Below are 12,989 nucleotides of genomic sequence, written 5' to 3'. Positions count from 1 at the left end.
TGAGCTCACCCCCGCTGTACTACAGAACACAAGTGACTGCCTGACTGCAGTTTGCAATATCATGTCTGCTCTCTATCTGAAACTTAACCTTTCCAAAACTGAACTTCTTCTTTTTCCTCCATCCTCCAACCTTCCTAAACCTGACATCTCCCTCTCTGTGTGTGGCACAACGATAAGTCCTAGGCAGCAGGCCCGCTGTCTGGGTGTTATACTTGACACTGATCTCTCCTTCACCTCCCACATACAATCTCTTGCCCGCTCCTGCCGCTTGCACCTCAAGAACATCTCTAAAATCTGCCCTTATCTCACAATGGAAACGACAAAAACCCTCACCGTGGCCCTGATCCATTCTCGCCTTGACTACTGTAACTCTCTATTAATTGGTCTCCCCCTAGCTAGACTCTCTCCTCTCCAGTCCATCCTTAATGCAGCAGCCAGGGTCACTTATCTGGCTAACCGCTACTCGGATGCCTCTGCTCTGTGCCAGTCATTGCACTGGCTGCCCATATATCATAGGATCCAATTCAAATTGCTTGTTCTCACCCACAAAGCTCTCCACAGTGCGGCACCCCCCTACATCTTCACCCTCCTCTCTGTCTATCACCCCACCCGTTCTCTACGCTCTGCAAACGACTTTCGACTAACATCCACACTAATTCGAACCTCCCACTCCCGGATCCAAGACTTCTTCCGAGCTGCTCCAACCCTGGAACGCTCTACCCCAAGAAGTTAGAACAAATCACAACTTACTAAGCTTCAGACGCACCCTAAGGACGCATCTTTTTAGGGCGGCCTATCACACTCCCTAATCAAATTCAATTCACATAGTCCCTCTACAACTTCTCACAACATAACTCCACATCAAACTCCATGGCACCCAAAGGCATCTCAAGCCTCTGGCCCACTGGTCCAGGAAGTCATTATCTAGCCCCCATTTCCGTGAGATGGCTGGATTGTCATTGTAAATAAGCTCTTGTAGCTTGCCCCTAACCCCCCAGCTCATTGTAGATTGTAAGCTCTCACGAGCAGGGTTGTGTTTTTTCTTTTTTTCTCCTCTAAATATTGTATTTTCTGTAACTGTTACTTGTTTGTATATGATCCTCCTGAATTGTAAAGCGTTGCGGAATATGTTGGCGCTATAGAAATAAAGATTATTATTATTATTATATTGGTCACATATTTTGGGGGGTTTTGTTTTTGCATGTCAGAAATGTTTATTTCAAAATTTTGTGCAGTTATATTGGTTTACCTGGTGAAAATAAACAAGTGAGATGGGAATATATTTGTTTTTTATTAAGTTGCCTAATAATTCTGCACAGTAATAGTTATCTGCACAAACAGATATCCTCCTAAGATAGCCAAATCTAAAAAAAAACCCTCACCAACTTCCAAAAATATTAAGCTTTGATATTTATGAGTCTTTTGGGTTGATTGAGAACATATTTGTTAATCAATAATAAAAAAATCCTCTAAAATACAACTTGCCTAATAACTCTGCACACGGTGTATGTACATTTACCTGAAATGATGGACCTGTTTGAGGTGGTCCAATCTCCAGTCCTATTTACGCCTGGGATAATCTTGTTGGGTTTTCTTGATGAGCAGTGGGTACATCATAATGGTATATTCATATGTGAGAATTTATAATAGAATAAATGGATGAATAGATGCCCGTGAACCTGGCTCAGTGGTGTTAGATGATTAATAGAATTATATACATGAAAAATTAAATCTGTTATTTGTTTGTTCTTGACGCCAAACCGACTGGACCAATCTGCACCACATTGCGCACATCGATAATCAGGCACTTAGGAAGATTTGAAACAAAATTTCCGTTCTCTATGACCTGCTATTCTTGAGATATTCGTCAAAAATTTTAACACAATCACATATTAATTTATGATGAAATGACTGCACCATTCTGCACCAAATTTGCATCACAGGTAGATGAGGAACTTTGAAATATTTTAAAGTGGGATTTACATCTCTATGACCCAGCGTTCTCCACATATTCACAAAAAAATAGAACCCAACATCAAAAATAAATGTACGGAGAAATATTTAAACCAATGTAGTCGAAATTCACCACATAGCTAAATCTAACACTTCGGAAAGATGTAGTACAGGTTCCAGCTCTCTACGATCTTCCGTTCTCAACATATTTGCAAAAAATGGAAAATATAAGCAAATCTGTAAATCTCTTCAGGACATCACTGCACAGACGTAATTTTCTGGCCATGTTTGCTTAGACGTTAAATTTTCTCACATACAAGGAAAACCGAACTGATTTTTTGGTGACCAGTCTTTGATCAGCATTTAACCAAAGTGTGATCTGAGCAGCACCAGTTTTTTTCATACATGGAGACATAAAAAGAGAAGTTTTTTAACCTTCTTTATTTTGACAGTCTTTGAAAAGTCAGACCACACTCAGAAGTTATCCAAGTGTGGTATATTTTTTCACTGCCCCATAGACTTGCATTGCTGATGTGGATCCGACACAGACAGATCAAAATCAGAAATGTCAACTTTGTTTTTCCATGGACAGCATGGTCCACAAAAAAGCAGACGTGAATGACACCATAGATTATCACAGTTAGCACACCAAATTCCCGTACATAACTCAGATATATTGGCTTCATATCAGTAATTTGTAACGACACAGGCAAACAAACTGGCCACATCATGGTATAGTGGCTGCAATGCTGAGTTAAAAATGTGGTTAATATTATTTAATTTCTCATCACTGTTGTGGAGATATTCGCTTGTAAACTTTAGTTCATAATTTGGTATCATTTACTTGAAAGTTAGCAGAAATTTGTCTGAGGGCACATCCAGTACTTCTTCCACTGCATGAGGTTGACAACACACAGGGGTAAAAAAAAATAAGCCCTTCTCTAGTCACTGATCTCTGCAGCTATTGTGTACAGAAACAGCACAGCAGAATTATATATCATTACAAACACTTCCAGATCTTATCTCATATTGCCATCAATTCTGTTCCCCCCACACTGACTGCCAGGAGATGAGATCTGTAGGTGTTTATAATGATATGTAATGCTGCTGTATTTCTATATATTATCTGCACACATCAGTGAGGAGAGGAGGTTGTATTCTTTTCTCCCCTACATGATGCTGCCTACTTAGGATTTTCAATCGCATTTAGGGGAAGATATACACACTCCCAGAAACAAATTCCTGGTAATACCCAGTTAAACAACATAAATAATAGCCTAAACCTTACAAGCTATCATGTTTTTCCGACAATAAGACCTACCCCCGAAAATAAGCCCTAGCAGGAATTTTTGGCCATTTGAGTATGCATAAAATATAAGCCCTACTTGCGGTTCAATAATAAAGTGTCCATGCAGCTAAAAAAGTTTAAGAATACAGCAGGACACCCCATTAAAAAAGCAGATACCCCCAAAAGAAAAAAGACAGTCCCGATAGAAAGCAGAAAGCCCCCCCCCCGCAAAATAAAACAATCTGCACTCACCAGACTCTGAACACCACAAGTGACAAACGGCGACGGTAGATGGGCTTTCCCATACAGATCTGTTTATCTGTCAGGTCCCTTGCCATTCTGCTCACACATACACAGAGATTAGGTCAAGTATAGCTCCGCTCACAGATACACACATAGATCGGACATCAGGTCCATGTATCACTGCTCACACACACACAAGATCGCAGTAGCAATCCACTCACACACACACACACATCCAATTGCAGTAACATTCCACATACATCTGGTGATACTGCTTATGGCCAGCAGGAGGAGCAATAAATAATACACTGTCTTATTTTTGGGAAAACATTGTAATATCTCTAATATCTCCGCAATGGAGATGAGAGATTAAAGAATAAAAACTATGCTTTGCTCAGCTCTGCAGTCACCAATCCATAATGTGGCCAGATAACATGCTCAAACTGATGTAAGTTCTTCTTACAACCTTATAGACCCATGCAAAGCCAGGTAATTGTACTAGTCCCCTATTAGAGAATACTTTTCCAATTGTTTAATTATGTTAACCCCTTCACAACCTTTAATGTTCACATACGTCATGGTTGGGAAGAGGTTCCTGACCTATGACACATGGATACATCATGGCCATCATGAAGGTGTGCACATATGATCACCCCTGTGAGCTTGGCGTAAGTGATAGCTGAACTCCTGCTCATATCCTTGCTTCAATATTTCTATACAAACTGTACACCAGCTCTACCTCAACTAAACAAGTTCTATGGCAATATCTTACATAAAACAATAAAAAATAAAGAGGCCAACAGACAGATGAATATTAGAATTAAAGACAGATGTGTATTAGTCCTTAGTTAAAAATTTTAAAAAGGTGGTCTGATGCCTGTCTCTTCCATGTGACCTCGCATTTAGGTGTGGGTAGATGCTGTCATACGCCTATTAGTTTCATGTGATCAATAAGACATGATAATTATTAAACGTGACATACTTGGTGTCTGACATTTGCCTCAGCATCTATCCTGAACATGTATATCAGAGAAAGTCTGGTCAGTCCCTTTAAGATGCAGTTATAGTGCTCACATAAACATTGTTTTTTATACATAGTGAATTATTTTGGCTTGTTCTATGCATTCTACTTGCTGATGTTTATTGGTCATTGCATACAGTACATTTCCTCATTATTATTTATTGTTCTAAATTACTTTCCCTTTTAGACTTGACTTAACTTTGACTATAACTTACAGTAAATCAAAAGAAATGTATAAAATGTGTAATTTTTCTACTTTAAAGAAAAATGTAATTTCTTTGTTAAACATTTACCCATTCTAAGGATGAAAATAGCTTCTCCCCTGTGTGTATTCTTTGATTCCTTACAAGGGTTGTTTTACAGAAGCAATAATACACACATTTTGGTCATGAAAATGGATTATACCCTGTATGAGTTCTCAAATGTGCAGCAAGATATGAATTCTTGGTAAAACATTTCCCACATTGTGGACATTAAAATGGCTTCTCCCCTGTGTGAACTCTCAGATGTGCTTTAAGATATTTTTCACTGGTAAAACATTTCCCACATTCGTGACATGAAAATGGCTTCTCCCCTGTGTGAATTCTCAGATGTATTTTAAGATCTGATTTACTGGTAAAACATTTCCCACAGTCTGAACATGAAAATGGCTTCTTTCCTGTGTGAATTCTCAGATGTGAGGTAAGATATTGTTTACTGGTAAAATATTTCCCACACTCTGGACATGAAAATGGCTTCTCCCCTGTATGAATTCTCATATGTGAAGTAAGATAATGTTTACTGGTAAAATATTTCCCACATTCTGGACATGAAAAAGGCTTCAACCCTGTATGACTTCTCAGATGTACAATAAGATAGTCTTTCCTGTTAAAACATTTCCCACATTCTGAACATGCAAATGGATTTTCCCCTGTGTGAATTATAAGATGTGTGTTAAGATCTGATTTACTGGTAAAACATTTCCCACATTCTGAACATGAAAATGGCTTCTCCTCTGTGTGAGTTCTCTGATGTGCTTTAAGATATTTTTCACTGGTAAAACATTTCCCACATTCGTGACATGAAAATGGCTTCTCCCCTGTGTGATTTCTTAGATGTACTTTAAGATCTAATTTATAGGTAAAACATTTCCCACATTCTGAACATGAAAATGGCTTCTCCCCTGTGTGAATTCTCAGATGTGAGGTAAGATATTGTTTACTAGTAAAATATTTCCCACATTCTAGACATGAAAATGGCTTCTCCCCTGTATGACTTCTCAGATGTACGATAAGATAGTTTTTCCTGTTAAAACCTTTACCACATTCTGAACATGAAAATGGTTTATCCCCATTATGAGTGTTTTGATGTCCAGCATCTTTTTTGTTATTTTCATTTTGCTTAACAGTCTGTAATGAATCAGAAGACAGGTCCTGTTGATAAGGAATAGATGATAGATTTTTGTTGTGAATGGCTGGCGGTATATCTTGAATCATGTCATGATTTTTAGATGTATATGGCATTACACCATAATCAGCTCCTTCAAAATTAGTAAATGGCAGATCTCCCACACAGTTATCTGCCAAGAGAGAAAAATATTTTTTCAGAAATGCTGACTTTTGAAACAAATTGTATTAAAATTCAATTACTAGCTGATGAAGACAGGGGTACAAACTGCAGACATCAACGCAAGAACTAATAGATTATGATATTAACCCCTTAATGACAGCCGATACGCTTTTTTACGGCAGCCATTAGGGGCCTTAATCCTCAGTGCAGCTTTTTCATGTTGCTGAGAATTGTGTATAGCGCCACTCAGTGAGTAAACATCCAGTGGGTGACAGCTGTATATGACAGGTGACACCTTGCGCAATCGCACCCCGAGGTCATCTGATGATGCCAGGGTACGATAGCCTGTTAGACCTAGCTATATGCAGAGTCTAAAAGGCATAGTGAGTGAGACACTAACAGGTCTCAGGCACTGCAGTGCACCAGTACTGCAATAAATAAGACCAAAGACCAAGTTAAAAAAAAAATGCAATGTCCAACAGTGCTACTGTGTGAAAAGTAAAAAAAGTTAAATATGTTAAAAAACAAACAAAATAAACAACACACACAACATATGAAAACCTGTTTTGCCACTAAAAATGCAACTTCTGAGTTAAAACAAAAATAAACAAAATATTTTTACACAGAATTGATGACTGTCAAGTCATTTATTCAGCACGGAGAACACACCCAAAAAGCCTAAAATGTGTCACTGGATGTGACGGGATCACTAGGAACAGTAGAGCCTAAACTGGCCCTCAGGCTAGGGGAACCCTCATTGACCCTGATCCCAAAGATACACCTAAAAGTGGTGATGTTTGGGACACCATTCTTATCCTAGCTCCTGAAGAACCCTAGTCTAGTGGCCCCCTACCCCCCTCCACCAAGGAGAAGGCTGGGATAAGAGTGATTAATCCTACACAAGTAAGTAGTTGGGTGGGGGGAAAAAAACTCAGAGGTATAGATAATACATGATCAGGAGGAAACTAAAAGGAAGGAGGGAAATAATCAGACAATAAGAGTATTTCCACAACACACCAAACAGCACACAGAAGTTCACCAGCAACAGGATACCAAAGCACAAGGACTGGGATCACAAAAGCCATCATTGGCATGGGAGACCAGACTCCCCCTTCTTAAAAAGGGTGGAGGCGACTGTGATAGGTATTCTGCAACATGTGACTCAAGCAGTAATCCACAGACTAGCAGAAATTAGCTCCTGCAAGCCCGAATACTAACAAGAGCACAGCTGATTGACGCCCGAGCTTGTCTGTGCAACTCACGTGTTTATTTCTGTTAATGTTTCGCTTATGCTTTGATACTTTTACAAACAAAATAATATTTTACAAAAATTAATTTGTTTATGCATCGCCATGTTCTGAGAGCTATAAGTTCTTTATTTTTTGTCGATTGAGGCACTTTGTGGTTTGTTTTTTTCAGGATGGTTAAACAGTTTCAGTTCTACGATTTTTCTTGTAACATGACTTTTTGTTCACTTTATATAAAAAAAATTCTTGTATTATGGAAAAGCTACATTTTTAGCATAGTTTTGTCACATGATGTCTGGCTAGAAACTCGCTGAGTGTCAGGACTACTTCTAACGCTGTTCACACAACAGAGTCAAACACTCCACATGATACTGCTTTTGAAATAGAATACTGTGTGTAATGACTGTGTAGATGATGGATTTACAGTCAGACTCTGAGGTACATCCGGATCTGCTCAGACAGTGAGGACAGAAAACTACATCTGCTATCCCTGAGAAATATATTCCTACAACAAAGATACTATCCACTGGTAATAGATGAACAGATTCACAGAGCTACAAGGATCCCAAGAAGCAGCCTCCTGGATTACAAAAAGAGGGAGGATAACAATAGGGTACCGCTTGTGGTCACATATAATCCCCACATGAGCATCCTAAGGAAAATTGGTGCTGATCTTCAACCCATATTCCACAGGGACCATAGACTGAAATTAATATTCCCAGAATTACCACTTCTCTCCTACAAACAGCCCCCTAACTTAAGGAATCTCCTTGTTAGAAGTGTCCTCTTATCACCATCAGAGATGGGCACATTCCCCTGTAATGGTAAGAAATGCAAGACCTGTACCCACATTTTACCAACAAATACGGTCCACATAGCCAACACAAATCAGAACTACAAGATCATGTACCTCTTTTCATGTACATCCTCCAATGTGGTATACCTGATACAGTGCACAAGGTGCCCTGGAGGAATATATATTGGGGAAACTAAACAAAAACTACAAACAAAGATGAATCTACACAGGCACACAATAAAAAATGAACTGGAAAGCCTGTGGGAAAACATTTCTCCAGACCGGGATACAGTATGACAGATTTAAAAGTACTAATACTGAAAGGTCATTTTAAAGATGACAGAGAGAGAAAAATTTGGGAATTCAAACTGATAAGGATGTTTGGATCCTTAACAAAAGGACTCAATTTAACACCTGGTTTTATGACTCACTACATGGACACACTTCACACCTCCAACAGAAGAACCTCAGAAGTGATCTGAACAGACCACTTCCAACTCATCTGCATTTCTAAAGCCCGCGTTACACGCTACAATATATCTTACGATGTGTCGGCGGGGTCACGTCGTAAGTGACGCACATCCGGTATCGTAAGGTATATTGTAATGTGTGACAGGTACGTGCGCTTGCGATTGAACGTTAAAACGTTCATCGCATACACGTCGTTGAATCCTGACGAATTTCACGTCGGGTTGTTCAATGTTCCCGAGGCAGCACACATCGCAGTGTGTGACACCCCGGGAACATTGAACAGATGTTACCTGCCTCCCGCGGCTCCAGCCGGCAATGCGGAAGGAAAGAAGTGGGCGGGATTTGTACGTCCCGCTCATCTCCGCCCCTCCGCTTCTATTGGCTGGCTGCCGCGTGACATCGATGTGACGCCGAACGTCCCTCCCACTCCAGGAAGTGGACGTTCGCCGCCCACATCAAGGTCGTATGGACGGGTAAGTACGTGTGACGGGGGTTAATCGTTTGTGCGGCACATTCAACAAAATTGAACGTGCCGCACATACGATGGGGGCGGTTACGATCGCATACGATATCCTATGCGAAATCGTAACAAGTAAAGCAGGCTTAAGAAAAAACTTAATTTGATTTCCTTGGCTGATCTTTAGGAGGCATCATCTTTCCCATGTCCTGTTGTAACATTCATTTAAATGTTGTGTTTGGTCTCAGTAATTCATTTGTAATCTGCCTGAAGAAGGAGCCTTTGTGCTCTGAAAGCTTGCTAATATGATTTTTCTGGTTAGCCTATAAAGGTATCACTCCTAAAATACTTTTGTCATTCTTGGGACATAGTATTTCAATTGATTTTTCTGGCTAACATAATACCACAATATTACCCTGTATTGCCCATTTTTGTACTGAATTACTGAAATAAATTATCTTTGATGATATTCTAATTTATTGGGAAGCACTTGTATTTGCCTTTTAGATAAGTACTAAGTAGGGCTGAGCGGACCCGGACTGTAAAAGTCCGGATCCACGCAGTTTCAAAGATGCCCGGGTGCCGGACCCGGGACCGGGATTCTGGGTGTATGATCCAGATTCGACACGTAGGAAATTAAAGGGAAAATTAAGAAAACAAGAATTAAGCGAGCATTTCAGGCTTACGGAGACTCGGTGTCATGATGGCAAATTGCTTCCAGGTCGCACATTCACTTCTTGTACTGCGCAGTAGGCTTGTGCATACACACAGCTTTCTGTGCTTTCCCCGCCCTCCGGCCGTCCTGTCGTCTGTGATTGGTTGCAGTCAGATGCGCCCCCAGCCTGTGACAGCATCTGCCTGCACTCATCGCAGCTCAGTCATTGTCTGCACTCACACCAGGCGGTCTTGTACTATGGCCGCTTGCTGTGAGATGCAGCAGAGCTGAAAGCGGCGTGGGACTTTGTGTGGATTACACCAGACCTAGATGGGTGTTTGGGGTTAATAAAATGATGAAAGACGGTGGGTTTTTGTATTTATTCCAAATAAAGGATTTTTTCTCTGTGTTTGTACTTATTTATTTTCCTTTACAGGTTAGTGGTGCAGGTATCTCATAGACACCTGCCATCACTAACTTAGGGTTTAGTAGCAGCTGTGCGCTGTTATTAACCCCTACTATTACCCCGATTGCCACCTCACCAGGGCAACGGGAAGAGCCAGTAAAGCACTGGGATTGTCACATCTAATGGATGCGGCAATACTGGGCGGCTGCAGGCTGCTACCAGCCCTCAGCTGGCTTTATCTTGGCTGGGTATCAAAATTAGGGGGAACCGCACGTCGTTTTTTGTTTTCTTTTTTTTAAATTATTTATTTAAAAATTAATAAAAAAAGCCGCATGCAGTTTCTATTAGGCCAGAGTCACACTTGCGAGGTGTCACATCACCCGGCACAGCCGCACACTCTCCTAACAGGAGCTGGTCGGCCGTTGTGTTTCTATGTACAAGCACGCTCATGTTCTGAGAGCGGCAGGCTGTGCTAAGCGATGTCATGCCAGACTTCCACGAGTCTGGCATCGCATCAACCGGCACAGCCGCACACTCTTCTGACAGGAGCAGGCCGCATGTGTTTCTATGTACATGCACGCTCCTGTTTAAAGAGCGGCAGGCCGTGCCGGGTGATGCGAGTCCCTCGCACGTGTGACTCTGGGTTTATTTTGATACACAGCACAGAAAAAGCCCGACAGCTGGGGGCTGCAGCCATGGGTTTCATCTGTGCTGGTATCAGAATATGGGTGACACTGCGCCGATTGTTTTATTTATTAATTTATTTACATACCAGCATACTGACCTGCAGACACTTGCCTGCCTTTCCCGCCCACCAGCCGTCCTGGCGCCTGTGATTGGTTGCAGTCAGCTGACACGCAGCCACTCAGGGTGGGGGCACGTCTAACTGCAACCAATTACACACGTCATTGGGCGGGCAAAACAGTGAATATTCAATTAATTACTTGTCGGCTCCGGAAGGGAAAGTGTGACCCAGAAGGAGTGTGTCGCCATGACACAGCATCGGTGAGTACACCGCGCGTGCTCCTACCCTCCTATCCCTTCCACCAATGTTTTTCATCTCCGGATTCTGGTCCCCACAGACTTATATGGGTACCGGATTCTGGAGCGGATCGGGTTTTTTCCGAGTTCAACCAGCTCTAGTACTAATGTAATAAATACTCGTCTCTTGGTGTCCAAGTCCAAACAAGCTGGTACGCCGACAGACACTGGTTGTGTGTTCTTGTCTCCGAATTGGTAAGTAATAAATATAGAAGCTACAAAGATAGTACTCACCTGGGCTGTTATCTGTAGGAATCTCCTCTTTACTCCGCTCATCGCCCCTCATATATGTCTCTGTAGTATTAATACGGGGCAGATCTTCCCCCTGAAACAAATATTGTAAAAGTCACAGACAGATGGAGAAGTCCCATCTATGATCAGCTCTAATCCTGCCATCTCCACCGTTCTCATTACACAAGTATAAAACATATAAAACATATAATCATCAGACTCTCCCCTACCGTGGAAAGCTTCAAGAGGAACCTCAAGACCCACCTCTTCCAACAAGCCTACAACCTACAATAGTCCTCAGTCCAGTAGACCACTGCGCAACCAGCTCTGTCCTCACCTATCGTACCATCACCCATTCCCTGTAGACTGTGAGCCCTCGCGGGCAGGGTCCTCTCTCCTCCTATACCAGTCAGTTTTGTACTGTTAATGATTGTTGTATGTATACCCTCTTTCACTTGTAAAGCGTCATGGAATAAATGGCGCTATAATAATAAATAATAATAATAATATAATACTGGAGGATAAAACAAGACTGAGCACAAGACCTTCACAGCCGTCTACACATCATAGGGAGATTTCATGGCACCTTCTCTCCATCTACCTGATGATCCTGAGGAACATCGTGATCTTCTTGTTCACAGTCCTGTGGTAGAAGAGGAAGGGGACATCTCTCTGGTGTTGTCCTCTTACTGGATAGAACTGGAGGAGACACATATAGGGACTGAATTCATTCCTTACATACAGATAATTATAGGCCGTGTGTATTTAGTCCTGTCTATTACCTGGTGATGTGAGGGGCTGGGGAACCTCCATCATGACGTCCTTGTACAGATCTTTGTGTCCTTCTAAATACTCCCACTCCTCCATGGAGAAATAGACGGTGACATCCTGACACCTTATAGGAACCTGACACATACAATGATACCGTCACCCCCGATCCCTTCATAGCGTTACTGTATAATGTCCCAGCATTCCCAGCAGTGTCACCTCTCCAGTCAGCAGCTCAATCATCTTGTAGGTGAGTTCTAGGATCTTCTGGTCATTGATGTCCCCATGTATCAGGGGGTGAGGTGGAGGCCCCGTGATTGGGCTCAGGGGTCTTCCCCATCCCTCAGACACAGGGGCCTGACAGCGCTCACTAGAGGTCTTCTTCACTACTGTGTAATCCTGGTTATGGAGAGACACAGTAATAAATCTCACTACAGACATTTCCAGAGTCCTCACCTCTCCAGTTCTGTCCATCTGTTATTCCCATAGATAAGAATGATGTAATGTGACGTCATCAGAAACTCTCACCTCTCCAGTAAGCCGGAAGAGGATCTCTAGGGTGAGGTGTAATATCCTCTCCGCCATCTTGTCCCTGTCCATATCCATCCTTCACGGAGCAAGCAGGAGAATTCTCATATATATAGAAGATTTCCACTGAGAGGATCCGATATTATAAAAAACTGAATGGGGGAGAAGATGACGATGTGACATCATAAAGAATGCAATTACTGAAGACTTTATATCTAATTACTGACCACACAAATGATGCCATTATATAGTGTTCACCTGTATTTTGTTTTTTTTTTATATATACGTATCCTCACAGCTGTGGTTCTCATGTGTTTTTGGACCATTCATCAACTG

The 12,989-nt window shown here is 41.6% G+C and overlaps 1 protein-coding gene across 1 annotated transcript in view; it reads right to left on the bottom strand.

Annotated features, from left to right (window-relative positions):
• Positions 1 to 12,287, bottom strand: part of LOC142310583 (uncharacterized) — a 103,402-nt gene extending 91,115 nt beyond the window's left edge. Inside the window, 5 exon segments of the mRNA XM_075348102.1 lie at positions 1,520 to 1,593; positions 4,911 to 6,063; positions 11,361 to 11,451; positions 11,959 to 12,056; positions 12,140 to 12,287. Coding sequence (XP_075204217.1) covers positions 1,520 to 1,593; positions 4,911 to 6,063; positions 11,361 to 11,451; positions 11,959 to 12,056; positions 12,140 to 12,272 — 1,549 coding nt within the window. The 5' untranslated portion in view covers positions 12,273 to 12,287.
• Positions 12,288 to 12,989: the final 702 nt, after the last annotated feature.

The sequence above is a fragment of the Anomaloglossus baeobatrachus genome, chromosome 5 (assembly GCF_048569485.1).
Source record: "Anomaloglossus baeobatrachus isolate aAnoBae1 chromosome 5, aAnoBae1.hap1, whole genome shotgun sequence".
NCBI classification, from domain to species: domain Eukaryota; kingdom Metazoa; phylum Chordata; class Amphibia; order Anura; family Aromobatidae; genus Anomaloglossus; species Anomaloglossus baeobatrachus.
This window is presented reverse-complemented; position numbering and strand designations above follow the sequence as displayed.